General features: G+C 51.5%; 1 protein-coding gene across 1 annotated transcript in view; it reads right to left on the bottom strand.

The window, feature by feature from the left end:
• Nucleotides 1–2,016: 2,016 nt before the first annotated feature.
• The window catches only part of Lrp5 (LDL receptor related protein 5), a 112,500-nt gene continuing 98,240 nt past the window's right edge, over nt 2,017–16,276 (bottom strand). The window contains exons 18-23 of the mRNA XM_052762512.1: nt 15,360–15,596; nt 12,500–12,610; nt 10,544–10,780; nt 9,605–9,744; nt 4,764–4,861; nt 2,017–2,464 (exon numbers count right to left, since the gene is read on the bottom strand). Of these exons, the coding sequence (XP_052618472.1) occupies nt 2,203–2,464; nt 4,764–4,861; nt 9,605–9,744; nt 10,544–10,780; nt 12,500–12,610; nt 15,360–15,596 (1,085 nt within the window). The 3' untranslated portion in view covers nt 2,017–2,202. The remainder of the gene's footprint in view (nt 2,465–4,763; nt 4,862–9,604; nt 9,745–10,543; nt 10,781–12,499; nt 12,611–15,359; nt 15,597–16,276) is intronic.

Below are 16,276 nucleotides of genomic sequence, written 5' to 3'. Positions count from 1 at the left end.
ATCAATGCCTTATCTGAGATAAAGAGATGATATTCATGTCCTCCTAGGAAAATTCAAAGAATAGGGAGGATCCCTACCATCCTTGTCAGCTCAGTCAGAGAGACTAAGCTGGGAGGTGAACTTCAATGAGTGCATTGGGGTGCATGGCCCAACTGAAAAGCCAGCAATTTGGGAGCTTGGGCCCCACAGGCAACTTGGTGGCCGGAGATGCGGCCTTTGGGCATTGGAGTTCAGATAAAATAAATGCAGGGCTCTGCATCAGCCTGACCCTGTCTTGATACCTAGTAGGTGATGACTGGACTGGTTCCTGGCTTCCTCGAGCTGACCACACAAACAGGCAAAGGGCCAGAGATGAGGCCTCTGAGCACCAGCCAACATCCTTAGGCATGCAGTAACCCAATTGAGGGAACCAGAACCCTAGCCTGCTCTATATGCAGACAGTATTGCCCACAGTACTGGGGGAAGGAGAGGACTGCAGAAGGTGACTTGACCCTTTCCCTGCTCAGACAGGCTGCCAGGGCCAGCAGCCCAAGTTCTTCCTTTCCCACCCCTTGCCCGACCCTGGGCTGCATGCATAGATGGCAGAGGGAAACCAAGGATGCTTGCTGCCCCCACCCCCAATGCAGGCATTGTCAGCTCAGTCAGAGAGACTAAGCTGGGAGGTGAACTTCAATGAGTGCATTGGGGTGCATGGCCCAACTGAAAAGCCAGCAATTTGGGAGCTTGGGCCCCACAGGCAACTTGGTGGCCGGAGATGCGGCCTTTGGGCATTGGAGTTCAGGTACCCCTCTGGCTTCCAGTCTTTTCCAACTTACAGCTGTCCATTCTGGGCTCTATTAGGTCACAATCTCTGCACTACCAAGGACAGGCCTGCCATGGGCCATCTCCTCTGGTATTGTTGCATAGAACCCTTAAGAGGCCCACCAGTAACGGAAGTCAACAAGATCCATTCCCAGCTGCCCCTGTCTCCAGAGGACCCCAAGACAGGCCTCTACCCCCAGGCCAAGCTCTCCGTGGTGGAACCGGCAAGTCAGTTTGCCTGTCACAACCATGCTGGCCATCATCCTGAGGGACTCCTGAGCAGTCACAGGCCAGGGGAGCAACCCTGGTATGTTCCAGTAAAACTTGGTGCCTGCAGTTCCCTAGCCCCTCTGCTGCGAGCCTTCCGTCCCCCCAGCTTCTTTTACCCCTCTCCGCACTTCCACCCGCCTTGGAGTAGGTCAAGGGTTCAACTTCAGGACTCTGTTGGAAGGCCAGAGACCCCTAGATTTTCTCTTTCAGTTCACACATGGGTGTTGCCACACCCAAATCTGACTGTGGCCCTTCTTGGACCTCTCACCCACACAACTGAGGTCAAGCTTGAAGCTGAGATGAAAGGACATTGCCTATCTATCCCCTTTGACCTTCAGGACACTTCAAGAGTCACTCACCCTCCTTACATTGCATGCCACAACTTACTTCATGACCTGTCACAGGTGGTAGACCCTCCCCAGGACAGAGACCAGGCCTCTCTGTGTTCTTCAGCACTACCCACGTGAACATGGAGACAGAGCTCAGATTCTGCTGGCTAGGTACCTCTGAGAACAAAGGGCACTGTCTAAGACATGACCACACTAACTACAGTCCGGCAGAGTGAAGCTCACAGCCCTATCCAAGGGTCAGATGGGCCGTCCCAGCCTCTGGTCCTCACAATTGGCATGAGGATGAGCCAGCATGCCAACACAGCTTAAAGCCCAGGAACACAGCATGCAGGGTCCACTACAAAACAGGAAACGCCTTGAGGCTTTGAGCTGAATGTGACGATACTCCATACAGGTCAGCTGGTCAGTTCACTACACTGGCTCATCCTATGCACGGGCCTGTCTCTGCCTGAGGGGGCTTGATAGAGGGCTACCCACGCAAGGAGGACACCACACAACAGCCATCTACTGGAGTGAAATTCATTCTTTGGGAAACAAGCAACTCAAATATTCACAAGGCACAAAAGAATGGCAGTTATGTTTTAAAAAATTAAGTTTATAAATATTTTCTCCACTGTACAAAGTTTTCCCAGCCCTGCCCACCCCCATCACTGTTCACATTTCTCATTTTTTTTTAAAAATCCCAATTATATTTCTTTTTTAAATCATAAAATATATTTTCTTTTGTTCATATTTAAAAATATTTACAGGGAGGCAGCGAGGCTGGGGTGGGCGGCCAAGGTCAGGACGAGTCCGTGCAGGGGGACGGAGGGGGTGGGAAGAGGTGGCAGTAGCTTCTCTCGGTGACAGGCGAGGGTGGGCAGCTGTCCTCTGCAGACAGGTACTGGCTGTGGGGGGTGGGGGGTGGCGGGTAGGGGTCTGAGTCCGAATTCAAGTCCAGGTAGTACTTGCTGGTCTTCCAGCGACTGGTACTGTAATCGCTGTCACACACATCTGTGCTGCAAGGTGTCGTTGGAGGGGCCATGCCTCGGATGATGTAGGGCCTAGAGGGAACAAAGAGGAAGTTGACAGGTGTGCCTGGCCCTGTGTACAAGGCGTGTCCTTAGCAAGCTTTCAAGGGGAAGGCCTGCTGGGTGGCATAACCTGGAATTCATTTTCTCTCTCTCCCTCTCTGCCTCCACAGCCAAGGCTTGGTAAGAACTAGGCCCCTGATCCCTTTCCAGACAGCAGGTCAGCAGAACCTGTTGGCTGACTTTGGGAGGAGCTCACTGAACCTCTAAACCTCCATTTCTCAAAAGGAAACACCCCTGCTTTGGGTATGTGTGTGCATATTCGTATGTATGTGTGAGGGTGCATGCACACGTGTGTATAGAGGTCAGAGGTTGAACTCAAGTGTCTTCCTCCATCTTTCTCCACTTTATCCTTTGGGGCAGGGGCTCTCATTGAACCTGGAGCTCAACCATTTAGCTGGACTGGCTGCCCATCGAGCCTCCAGGATCCTGCCTCTGCCTCCCCGGTTCTGGGATTATAGGAGCTCTCCAGCATGTGTGGCCTTTTACTCCATTCCTAACGCTTGCGTGACAAATAATCTTCCCAGCCTTACTTCTTAAGAGGCTTGTGAGGATGAAGTAAGATTCTATGTGGAACATGCTAGAAGCATAAGTACCTATAGGAGAAAGTGTTTAATAGCTATTGACCACAATGCTCTTTTCTGTGACTGTTCAGGATATGTGGTTCTGGAACCGTCATGTCTTAAGTTAAAGCATCCTGACCTTGGTGACATCTCCCAGCCTCCTGGTGGCTGCCTACATCCAGCAGTGGCCCAGAAACTCTGTCAGGCTCTGTGTCCTGAATTCACCAAAGTAGGGATCATGGTCTTTTCAGCCTGGACCCACTACGCTGGGGTCACTGTGAGCAGGAACAGGAGGATGAAATAGTGGCAACACACACCTCATGGAACTCAGCCTCCCCAAGGCAGGCCATGGAAAGGACAGTGCCTTGGATTGGGATCCAGAGCAAAGGTAGGCAGGATGGGAGACTTGGGGAACTGGCTTTGCGGGCATGGATAGTTCAAGTCCGGGGACAGCAGCAGATAGGGATGCAGGGTTAGTGACGACCCCAGGTTGGCAGTGCAGGCTACATGTTATACTTTGACATTAGGAAGCCACTGCAGGTCCCTGAGCAGCAAGGCAGAGGGGACTGCAAGCCTGGGACAAGTCCAGTGCAAGAGTTCCCAGAAACGGCCAGTAGATGGCAGGCAGGGCCACCCTGGAAGGCCCTGTAGGCCAGGGACCCAGGCAGGGAGGCCATGTGGTCTGAACAGTGTTAGAGCCCTGGTCTACATGCTAGATGGGCCCAGGCCCTCTCTACCTGCCTTGGCAGGTAGCTCCCCTGGGGCTGAGGCCCAGAGTACCTGGAGGGTAGCCCTGTTAGTTATGCCCATCCTTGTACCCTAGGCTCTCTGATTAGCTACAGCAACGGCAGCAGTGTCCCTGGATCCTGCTTCTCCTGTACATTCTGTGGTCACTCTGCCGTAGAATGTGAGTTCTCCGAGCAACATGACCAGCCGTCTTCAGCAGAGCAGATGTGCCCCCTTATAGGGACCCATTACCTGCGGTCCTGCTGACTACCGATATTTCCTCACAGGAAAAGGGGCTGGAGAGAATCACTGGACCCTCACCTACAGCTCCCTCTGCATCTCCCAGCCATTTGTATGCAATTCTGCTTTAACTGTGTTTGGCCTGGGCTCTCAAGAAGGTTTTCTGAAAGGAAACTCCATCTATGCCACTGTCATCTGTGCTGGGGAAAGAACTTCCCATGGGGCAGCTTTTTTTGGAGAGGGGGGGAGTGTCACCATATTCCTCTAAGACAGATCAATAAACTAACTGGTTCCCTGGTGGGAATTCTGGTTTATCATTGGGACCTTCTGAAGAGGGGTAGGGTATGTATTTACATCACCCCAAGATTAGGAATGCTCATAACAGCAATCTCACTCATGGAACTTGGTCTGAGACCCCCAGTATAGGTAACTGGGGAGTCAGGGTCAGGTTGAACCAGCTTGTGGGGTTCCCAGGCTCAGATAGACCACTGTTTTGAGAAAGAATCATCCCTTGGGCTGGAACATTGATTCAGTGGTTAAGAACATGTGTTGCTCTTGCAGAGGACCCAAGTTTGATTCCTAGCACTCACATCAGGCAGCTCACAACTGCCTGGAACTCCAGCTCCAAGGGAGGCCCCTGACCTCCTCAGGCACAGACAAATAATTAAATTTGAGACACACCCTATGAAGGATGAAGATGAGGCCCTCTTCCCTACATATGGAAGGCGGGGATGGATGCCTACCTGTATGGTCTGGTGGTGGCTGGGAGGTTTGAAGAGTAAAACATGTCCATGTTGTACAGGGAGGGGTCCGTGGCCGGGGATGGTGGTGGGTTCAGGATCTAAGGAAAGCAAGCAGGGGTTACTCCAGGCCTCCCTTGGCTGAACTATCCCTCCAGCTGGCCAGCCTGGGGTCTGGGGCTCTGTTCTCAGCCCCTGGTCTCCAGACCTTCTAGAGCTAGTGAACTTAGAGAGCAGAAGGGAGGCACCAGCCATCTTCCCTGAGGGTGATGGTGGTCAGAGGCATGGGGACAGAGTGCTTTCAACCCAGTTGTCCTTGTCCCTCTCAGGCACGACTTTGCTGTCCAGAAGAGACCCCAGGACCATGACCAGATGCTTGGCCATGGACACTAAGCGGGGATGTCAGCAAGAGCCCTGGTCTCCTGCATCATCAGCACTCCTGTTACTATCTCTGCAGATCCAGGGCATCCACCTTCCCGCATGTGTGCCTCTTTGCTTCCTCGGGAACCTCATGCTGAATGCACTTGATGTTCACACCTGCACCTCCTGCCATTGCCTATGACCTAGCTCCTACTCGGAATGCCCCAAGTCCCTGCTGGAGCTCTTCCCGACACAGGGGTTGGATGATGAGGGAATGGCCCCACACCTTCCTCAAGGAGCTTTGCACTGCCACTCACCCCGGCTGAGATGAGAAGAAAACAGACTGAACTATGAGAATGTGCCCTGCTGGGAATTGGTGGCAGGCACTTCTCAGTCTGTCTCTGATGAGATCCTGAGTGCTGTGACCCAATCAATGGATCAATCTCTAGATAAAAACAATAGGGCCAGCTGGTGGTGGTACACGCCTTTAATCCAAGAACTCAGGAGGTAGAGGCAGGCTGTGAGTTCGAGGCCAGCCTGGTCTACAGAGTGAAGTCTAGAACAGCCAAGGCTACACAGAGAAACCCTGTCTTGAGAAACAAAAGAAAGGAAAGGGGAAAGGAAAGGGGGAAGGGGAAAGGAAAGAGGAAAGGGGAAAGGAAAGAGGAAAAGGGAAAGGAAAGGAAAGGGGAAAGGAAAGGAAAGGAAAGGGGAAAGGAAAGGGGAAAGGAAAGGAAAGGAAAGGAAAGGAAAGGAAAGGAAAGGAAAGGAAAGGAAAGGAAAGGAAAGGAAAGGAAAAGAAAGGAAAGGAAAGGAAAGGAAAGGAATATGAAGGCACTGGAGGCAGCAAAAGGTACAGAACAGGGCCTACTTGGAAGAAGTCTGTCTCTGGAGGAGCACATCACCCCGGCCCCTTGTACCCCTTTCTCTCTGCTTCCTAGTTCATGAAGCACTTCTACCCTCTCCAAGGACCTCCCAGGCTGAAGCCCTGAGGTAAAATAAACCACCTCCCTTCAAGTTGTTTGTGTCAGGGACTCCCTCAGTGACATTAATCCCCGCATAGACTAGTGGCAGGCTGACAGGAAGCCTTGCAAGTGTGCCCTCTGCTGGCAAGAAGGGGAACTGTCCCCTGTAGCAACAGCGGTCAAAATGACAGACCAAGACACCCAGATAGGTGCCAAGACTCAAGCATTGAGATTGGGACAGCTCCCAGTGACCCCACCTGTGACATGGAAGAAACAGTGCCAGGGGAATCTCATCTGCACCCACTGAGGAATGGTGTGGTTACCAGGCACACTCATCCTAAGGATGCACTAATGTAGAATGTACACAGGGCACACGGAGCACACGCCACAGGGGCGCTAGGTAAACATTGCTACCAGCAAAAGGCCAGGTTCGGAGTGGACTCTTCAGGAACTATCTTGTTTTACTTTACTTAATGCTACTCACTTATTTATGTATTTGTTTATTTGTTTGAGACAGTGCCTCACCATGTAGCCCTGGCTTGGCCTGGAATTCACAATGTAAACCAGGCTGACCTGGAACTCATGTAGACCAGGCTGGCTCCAAAGTCACAGATATCCATCTGTCTCTGCCTCCCAAGTGAGTACTGGATTAAAGGCGTACCAGGCTTGCTGAATTTTATTTTTGAGACAGGCTCTAACTATTTAGCCCAGGATGGCGTCACATAAATGGCAATACTCAGACTCAGCCACTCATGTGCTAGGATTATAGGCATGAACCACAATGCCCAGCTAAAACTGTCTTGGCAACTAGCCTCAATGTACTCTATTTTGTACGTGGGGTACTGGGATTGACTCTAGAGCTTCAAAGTCAGTCTACCACTGACTGAGCTACAGCCCCAGCCCACCAGTCGGGTTTCATAAGCCTTTCGAGTTTATAAGAACACACATGTAAATTGGTAAAATCCATGTTCAGAGGATCGAGTCTGTGTCCTGATTACACTAGACTGCAGTTACACAACCTCTTACCATGTGAGAAACTGGGGGCGGGAGGTGTTATCCCCTGTAGTTGAACATAAATCTACAATGACCTAAAACTGAGGAGAAAAAAACAAAAGAGCATTTCCTTCTTGACAGAGAAAACTAAGTTCATACCTTACAAACACATAAATTACCACTCAGAACATGCATTAAAAGCCTCCTACAAAAGCTGCGAGTGGCAGAGCACGTTTGTAATCTCAAGCACTTGGGAGGCTGCGGCAGGAAGATGAGTTCAAGGCCACCGTGGGTGACACAGCAAGGTCCAGTCTCAAAATACAGTAACAATGCCAAGCGAACCCACAGGGTGTGCCTCCGGGAGGTGCTTGAGGCCTGGGCTCCCCTGCCTCCCTTCTCCTGTGCTCTCTGAAGACTGTCGTGTGAGTGTGCTAAGGGTGCATGCTGAGTGAGCTACTTCCGAAGAGCTGGCTCCGGAGTTGCCTGGGGAATCCACTGCGACAACGAGCAGTGGATACACTCCGCCCTCTTAGCACACGAGAGGGGAGCTCTGTGCTATCCCTGCCAGCCAAATGGTTACGTGAGGCTGCAGACAGTGCAAGAAGAACAGACGGGTGTTCTAAACTCCAGAAGCTGGCCCCTAAAAATAGGCTCTGGAGCTTCCAGAAGACTCAGCTCCTGTCCTGTCACCCAGAGATAACACTGTCCTCCACCCCATCCGCCCAGGACGAGGGAAGGCACGATAAGGAGAAGAGAACACACAGACAAGGAACACCCAGAAGGGGAGGGGTGAACCCTTGGCAATGTGGGCTCCCTGGGGAGACCCTGCAAGAAGCACAAGGGGCTGGCCTTGCCTTTGTGTAAGCTACAAGAACTGGGGAAGCGCAGTGCTTATGGAGCACACAGTCCAGCGCCCAGGTCTCCAAGGACACTGTTACTATAGCCCCCTCACTGTGGCTTTGCCTTCTAGGGTTTGATGCCATAGCTAACCCAGGCCTGAAAATACTAATATCGGTCTTGACTCTAATCCACCTGCCTCTGCCTCCCGAGTGCTGAGATTAAAGGTGTGCACCACCACCACCCAATTCTTTCATAAAAAAATTATTACATCTCTTTCTTCACTGGGGGTGGGCACACACGCTATAGTACGTGTGGAGGTCGGAGGACAGCTTGAGAGAACTGGTTTTCTTCCTCTACAATGTGGGTTCCAGGATTTGAACTCCTATTGACAGGTTTGGTGGCAAGCACCTTCCCCCGGCTAAACCAGCCTGTCAGTCCTGTAATAACTTACTGCAGGATATTATTATGATTATTCAGGCTTATTAAGTCACAGACATCTAACTGTGTCTAAGATATAAATTAAACTTGATCACAGGTCTGTGTGCACAGGGAAAAACCTGTGTGTGTGTACATCTGACACCATCTGCATTTTTCAGCATCTGCAGGGGGAGGGGATGCTGACATGTGTCCCCACAGGTATGGGAGAAACAGTACATACAGAATCATACAGTGCAGCAAGCCACTCTGAAGCTGCTCTTGGAAACAGGGTTCCTCCTCAGCTTCCCTCAGGGAGGGCATCCCGTCACAGGAGAGGGCTGGCCAGTCACTCTCTACAATCCCTTCCCCATAGGGTGTAGCTGGGAGGGAGTCAGCCCCCTATCCTACTCAGATGAAAGCTCCAGAGAATATTTTGGCCACAAAAATCATCCTGCCTGATTGTCTGTCTTTAGGAGACAATCATCTGTTTTCAAGAAACTGAGGTCATGGTGGAGAAGCACAGATATTCCCGGAAGGGACAGTGTGAGGAAGTTTACCTGAGGTAGACAGGCCCAGCAAGGCACCAAAGACCACAGCGAAGGTGAGAACACCACCTGGATGCCAGAAAGTCCAGGGAATCACTGTGGAATTAGAGGAGAGTGCTGCTGCTGTATTTCTTTTCTTCTTTGAGTTTTGTCTTTGATATTTTTGTTTGATTATTTTTGTTTGTTTGTTTAGACAATGTCTTCCTATGTAGTCTGGGCTGTCCCAGATCTCACTATGTAGACCAGGCTGGCCTTGAATTCATAGAGATCCTCCTGCCTCTGCCTCTTGAGTGCTAGGATTAAGAGTATGTACTGACACAGCTGGGTGTTATTTTGGTCTTTCAGCTAGGACGACACGCATTTTAAACTGTTCTCAAACTCCTTGTGTAAACCTTGGGTTCTCAATCCTCCTGCCTCCACCTCTATACCTGCTAGCCCCAGTCTGTGTTGAATGAGGGACGGAACCTTGAGCTTTGTACATGCTAGGCACTCTATGACTGAGCCACATCCCTTTCTGTATATACGTCATTTACAGACCATCTCGATAGTCGGCCTTTTCTAGACAGAAAACAATGCCATCAGTGAGAAAAACAAATGGAGCACACACCACTGTTCTCTGGAAGAATCACCAGCTCTAGAAAGATCTTTCTCTCCAGGAAGTCCCCGGAGCCAGCACTGACGGGAGTCTCCCACTGTCACCCATTTACCCGCCTGTCTCACTCACCGGTGGATATAGCGTGGCCTTTGTGCTGGACGAGCTGCTGGACGAGGCCCCGGTGACGTGATTGCGGTCATAGAGGGGCACGCTGCCCCGCCCCCCCACCAGGCTCATGGAACTCATCATGGACTTGCTGCATGGGATGCCTGTGGGGAATGCAAGGCAGGTCAGAAGGCGCAAACTCCCATCTCGGGTCCTGATGCCCATGAACGCCTACTCAGGTGAATGTGTCCCAGCTGATACTGTCTCTACCTCCTGCAGGTCTTTGGCTATATCTGGGGCGAGCTATCCAGGTCTCTATAAAACATGTGGACTTGGCCAGGGGGGTGGTGGTGCACACCTTTAATCCCAGCACTCGGGAGGCAGAGCCAGGCAGATCTCTGTGAGTTCAAGGCCAGCCTGGTCTACAGAGCGAGATCCAGGACAGGCACCAAAACTACACAGAGAAACCCTGTCTGGGAGGGTAGGGGGGGGGAGGGAGATGCAGACTCATAGTAACTCTTGGGAAGCCTGCAGAAGGGAACCCTGGAGGGGCTGAATACAGAGCACACCACACAGGCAGAGCCCAGGTATCCCGAGAATGCTGAGATGGTGATACCATTGCAGCCCCTGGCAAGTCCTGCCCTCTACCCCCAAGATGAACCAGAGGTCACAGCAACCTCTGGACACCGCAGTTCAAGGAAGACAGAATAGGTCAGGAGAGAGGAAGCCAAGGCTGTATAGGTTCGGGCAGTCTCCACTGTGGCCCCAGAGTAAACAGGTACTTTCAGCCCTCATAAGACCCAAAGACAGGCACACCAAGCTACTGATAGGATTTGAAGCAGAAAGCGTCCCCCCTGGGCACCTGCAAACACAAACTGTATTTCTGTGGGTGGTTCTCCAGGCTCTTCCCAGACAACTCAACCAAACCACCTCCATTACAGAGAGAACACTTCGGGCTCTTACCTGGGAAGGGACCGTGCTGTGAACCACCTGGGGCTATGAAGTTGAGGGGCACGTGAGGGGTTCCACTGACATACTCATGGGGAAAGGGGCCGTTGGCCCCAGTGTAGCGCTGGCACATGACTCGCTGGCAGACAAAGTAGACCCCGCCCATGACGAAGAGGGACAGGATGATACCAATGACGGGCCCAATAGCACTGCTGTGGGCCGGGATGTCATCGGAGGGTGGCTTGTTGATTTCTGTCGGAGAGATCATTCACATTAACTCCAAGGAGACGGCATCCCACAGAGAACACGCTGTAAGCCCTAGAGGGGCTGTCTTTGCCTGAACCCCAGGACCTACAGGAAGGAGCAGATGAGCTAGGGACATGGGATACAGCTCACTTTGGAACCACTGCTAGCTGTTCCGGGACCTGCCAGAGGGCTCGCCCCTTTTCTCTGCCTTTTTCCAATGGCCTGAACTGGGCTCACATGCTTTGCCCAGCAGCATGCTTGGTGGGGGTTGGTAGCAAGTATTACCAAGTCAGCCCATGTCATGGTGTAAAAGAGCTGGATGGGGTGATCTGGAGTCGGGTGTGAGCAGCTGGGTACGAGTCCATAGGTGTCTATTGGGGGCAGAGCAGCTCTTGTATCATCCCAATTGTAAGGCCACCAGAGCGTGAAAGACATGTCCCTGATTCAGCTGGCAAAAGTGTATTTACCTTGGGACCCAACATTCCCAAAGACATCAACTCCATTCCTTCTTAACTGACCACAACACAAAAGAGCTGGGAAAAAAGCTTTGTCTCAGAAGATGGAGGCTGAGTATGGGAAGTGTCACCAAACACACCAGGCCTATGGCAGCCCATGTACAGACCTTACCAGATGGGGCGCCTGCCCAGCAGAAGAAAGGGGACATCAGCAACCCCAACTCTGTCATCTAAGCCAGGCCACTCGAGAGTCAGTGCCCAAAGCATCTAAGCTGTGATGGTTTCTGAGTCCATGAGGAAACTTCCTTCTCCCAATACGCCCTCCTCTCCAACAGTAGAGGGCTAAGCTCTGGTCCCCACTTGGTAAATGGAGTAGCCCCAGGCAGAAAAGCATTACATCCTCTCTAGAGTTCCAGTTCCTTCCTGTCTGATTGGCAGCCTTTAGGAAACCTTCCCTGACTGCCCCGACCACCTATTATCTAGCACTGACACTCCTCACATGCTTGGGCATTAGTCCATGTTACTCAAGGGTCATGTATGGCATATATATACATATGTAAATATACATATATGTAATATGTGTAAAATGTACACATTTCTCTTTTCTTAGGCCACAAGCAAGCTCAGGGCTCCTGTCTGTGGGGCAGATGGTACCAAGTAAGGTCCCGGCAGTAAAAGTGTGGCTGCTACTCAGACCTCAGTGAGGCAGACTGCCCAGGGGGCCTGTCTCTGTGCTTCCGGCCTTGCCAGAACTCCATCCTCAGTTAGGACCCCCACAGCTCAGCTTCCGTGTCTAGCTGCTGCCTCTCTCTGATGGCTAAGTGCTGTCAACCTGATACAATCTAGGATCACCTGGGAAGAGAGTCTGAGCACGGGATAGTCTAGATCAAGTTGGCCCGTGGGTATGTCTGTGAGAAACTGTCTTGATTACATTAATTGATGTGGAAAGACCCAAACTACTGGGTTTGGGTCCTAAATGGTATAAGAGAGCTGATTAGCAGACATGCGTGGATTCATTCTCTCTTCTTGACTGTGATCCGCTGCGTCAAGCCCCGGCTTCCCCTGCCCACAGTGGTGGAATGGAACCTGGAACTGATGGAAGCCAAATAAACCCGCTCTCCCCAGGTTGCTTTTCTCAGGGCATTTCATCACAGCCATAGAGCTAGAACACTCACTAAATGAAACTTCCCAGGTGCCTCAGATCCCACAGCCCTACCCAACCTCCACACCAGGCCCCAAGCCATTGGAGGACCTGCTTGGAAGCACTCACCACACATGAGCTCATCAGATCCGTCAGCGCAGTCGGGGAATGAGTCACACTGCTGTTTGATGAGGACGCACTGGCCGCTGGTGCACCGGAACTGATTCGGCAGACAGACAGCTGTGCGTGTGGGACAAAGAGGCAGTGCTCAGAGGAGCTGGAGGGCAGCAGCTGTGCCTGGCCCCAACCACAGAGGTCTGAGTCCAGATTTGGAGCCAAGAGCAAGAACATTTTCTAGGACCCAGCTAGGGAGATCATGGAAGAATCCATCTCACCCCAGCACAACCCCTGTTCCAAGGTCTGTTCAGTGCCGGAGTGAACAGGGACATGAACACGACGGTAAGGAAGAGACCGTGATGCCAGCCTGCCCCAAGGAGGCATGTAGCCCAAGCCAGAGACAGGGACGTGCAGGAACCAACCACCTCAGGTCCAGGACCAAGCAGGTGGGGCTGGAAGTGGAGTCGGCAGGAATGTCATTTCCTCAGTGCAGGTGGGCTGGGGCACGAAGGTGGAAGTCACACTTGTGGGGACCAAGACCATCTCCTCTAACATGTGGGAGGAGAGTGGGCAGGGAAATCTGCTGAGTTACAGCATCCTGAGGAACACCTGGTGCTTAGGCATCATTTCCCACAACCACCCATCTGGACCCCCTCCTGACATGCCCCAGGTGCCTGACCTGGGAAAGGAGACAAGGGCATTTTGTCCTTCCTGGAAGTGGGGGGCCAGGCAGCACCTGCCATTGGTGGTATATCTCACACCAGGAGGAGTGAGGGAAGGTGGGTGGGATGAGGGAGGGAGGGAGGGATTCTGAACTGATCACATGTGACACTCTGAAACTAGAATTAGACACTATTACTGGCTCTGCAACCAACCACCCAACTCCCCTGTCTAGCATGAAGAGTGTCCACATGTACAGCCAGGCATGCCAATGTACCCCGATTTATAGACATAGGCAGCTATCTGGGTTTGGCACATGTGCCACCTCCTGGCCCATGGCCTCCACCAGATCCCTCAGAGTACTGTCGAGCAGCAAAGCCATTCACAGCCACACAGAGAAACCCACCACAGTCACTCCAGACCTCGTGTCCTGCAGAACGTCTGTTCTTGCTGAATGAGGATGGAGGACAGTGGCAGACAGCATCTCGGTCATCGAGAACATCACCCAGTGGCTTTGGGCAGAGATACTAAGAGTGACCACAGGAACAGCCCAGTGACAGATCTGCCTATGGTGCTGACAACACGTGGCAGATGACCAAGGACAGTCCAGGTCACGTATTAGAGGGTCAAGTGCAAAAGAGATGTATTTCATTGGAAAAATCTAAAGAAGGGCCAGTGAGGGCTGGAGACATGCCCGCAGTTAGGAGCACTGGCTGCTCTCCCAGGTAACCTGAGGTCAATACCCAGCACCCACATGGCAGCTCACAATCATTTGTAACTCCAGATCCAATTGATCCAACACCCTCTTCTGTCCTTGGCGAGCACCAGATATGAACATGTGCACATACATACATGTAAGCAAAACACACATACACATAAAATTGAATTAAAAAAATCTTTTAATTAAAGGCTGGCCAGTGAAATGGCTTAGTGCAGAGGTTCTCAATTTGGGGTCGAACAACCCTTTGACAGGGCTCACATATCAGATACCCTGCATGTCAGATATTTATATTAAGATTCATAACAGTAGCAATAGCAACTTTACAGTTTTGAAGTAGCAACAAAAGAATTTTATGGTTGGGAGTCACCACAACCCGGGGAACTGTATTCAAGGGTTGCTGCTAGGAAAGCTGAGAACCACTGGTACAGTGGACAAAGACACCTAGAGCCAAGCCTGATGACCTGATTCCTGAGACCCACACGGCTGAAGGAGAAAACTGACATCTGCAAGCTGTTCTCTGACTTCCATAAGCACAACATGGTGTGTACACACACACACACACACACACACACACACACACACACACACACACACACACACACACGCATGCGCATCCTTAAAGAAAAGGCTGAGAATGTAGCTCAGTTGATAGTGCTTGCACAGCATGCAGGAAACCCTGGGTTTGATCCTCAACATAGCATAGACGACTTGTGGTAGTGTTCACCTATAATCTTAGCACCCAAGAGGTAGAGACAGAAAAATCTAAAGTTCAAGACCAGCCAGCAGTGGTGGCGCACACCTTTAATCTTAGCACTTAGGAGGCAGAGGCAGGTGGATCTCTGTGAGTTCCAGGCCAGCCTGGTCTACAGAGTGAGTTCCAGGACAGCCAGAGCTACATAATGAAACTGCCTCAAAAAACAAAAAAACATAAAGTTCAAGGCCATTCTTAGCTACATAACAAACTCAAGGTTATCCTGGGCTACAAGGAAACCCTGTCTCAAAAGCAAAATAAATAAACAAATAAGCAAAAAGTATATAGTTATGTATCTACGAAGATCTTGCTGGTCAAAGTGGCCCAGGTGGCCAGTGTTATCCCACTGATTGTACAATGTCGCACAACACTGCCTTTGAAGACTGGACTGTAACAGGGAGTGAGCCATGGCGACACCTAGCTGACTCTTGGATTTATCTTGAGTTTCTGTAGAAATCACTACCAAATGTGGAAATAATGAGACAAATTCTCAGCCTGTCTTTAAGGTAACCACCAGTCGGGTAGAGGGGGGTCATGCAGAAGCATTTCTTCAGGTTGTACCTAAAACTCACTTTATTTGTTCCCATCAAGAGGCCCTGCCTATTTAGCTGTTTTCTAGCACCCCTACTTGAGGAAGGCAAGATGGAAGCTCATGCTTGGTGTACAGGAGGGAAGGACAAATGGCTTTGGCGGGGCCTGGGTGGGAGATGGCAGCCAGGGTGGGTAGGGGAGGGCCTCACCATCGCAGTTAGCTTCATCAGAGCGATCCTGGCAGTCGGCCTCACCGTCGCAGCGCAGGCGCAGGTCCACACACTGGCCTCGAGCGCAGGGGAACTGGGAGGCAGAGCACACGGGGCAGCCTTCCTCGTCGCTCTGGTCGGCACACTCGGGGAAGCCGTCACAGCGCCAGGCTCCAGGGATGCAGTCAATATCACCAGTGGCACACGCAAACTGATCAGGGGAGCAGGTAGGAGGCTCTGGGAGACGGAAGGAGACCACAGTCACGCAGGTTCTGCCCGGTGAAGCACAGAACTGCAGGAAGCCGTGAGACTGGCTTTCATGTAGTAGGCTGGCTTCAAACTTGCTGTGTAGCCAAGGATGACCTTGAACTTCTGATTCCCTTGCCTCTACCTCCTGAGTACAGGGATTACAGGTGTGCACCACCAAATCTGGTTTACACAGTGCTAAGGACTGAACCCAGGGCCTTGTTCATGTGTTCTACATCCTCAATACATCTTTCTTTCTTAGCGTTTGTGCACGTATATGGTGCATGCACCTATGCAGACATGGATAGCATCCTTCTCTATCACTCTCCACCTTATTCCTTTGAAACAAGGGCTCTCACTGAACCTAGAGCTAGGCTGGCAGCCAGCAACCCCAGTGACACACCTGTTTTGCTATGGCTGCTGGCGATATAAACTCAGGTGTTCATGCCTGTAGAGCAAATGTTCTCACCCACTGAGTCCGCACAGGTCTCTTTTCTATGGTAAAGAGCATGGACTGACTGGGAACTTCTGATTCAAGCAGCAATCATTGACATCCACCACAGTAGACAGGGTAGAAAACCTGAGGAGTTTCTTGGCTTCTCCTCCTCTCTACACCCAGGTGCCACTGCATGAGTGACAGGGCTATGGAGAAGAGACAGGGACCCGTGGCT

Source organism: Peromyscus californicus, unplaced genomic scaffold (assembly GCF_007827085.1).
Source record: "Peromyscus californicus insignis strain IS unplaced genomic scaffold, ASM782708v3 Scaffold_4__1_contigs__length_199733344, whole genome shotgun sequence".
Classification (NCBI taxonomy): Eukaryota; Metazoa; Chordata; class Mammalia; order Rodentia; family Cricetidae; genus Peromyscus; species Peromyscus californicus.
The sequence above is the reverse complement of the archived record's forward strand: the minus strand, read 5'-3'. Positions and strand labels throughout refer to the sequence as shown.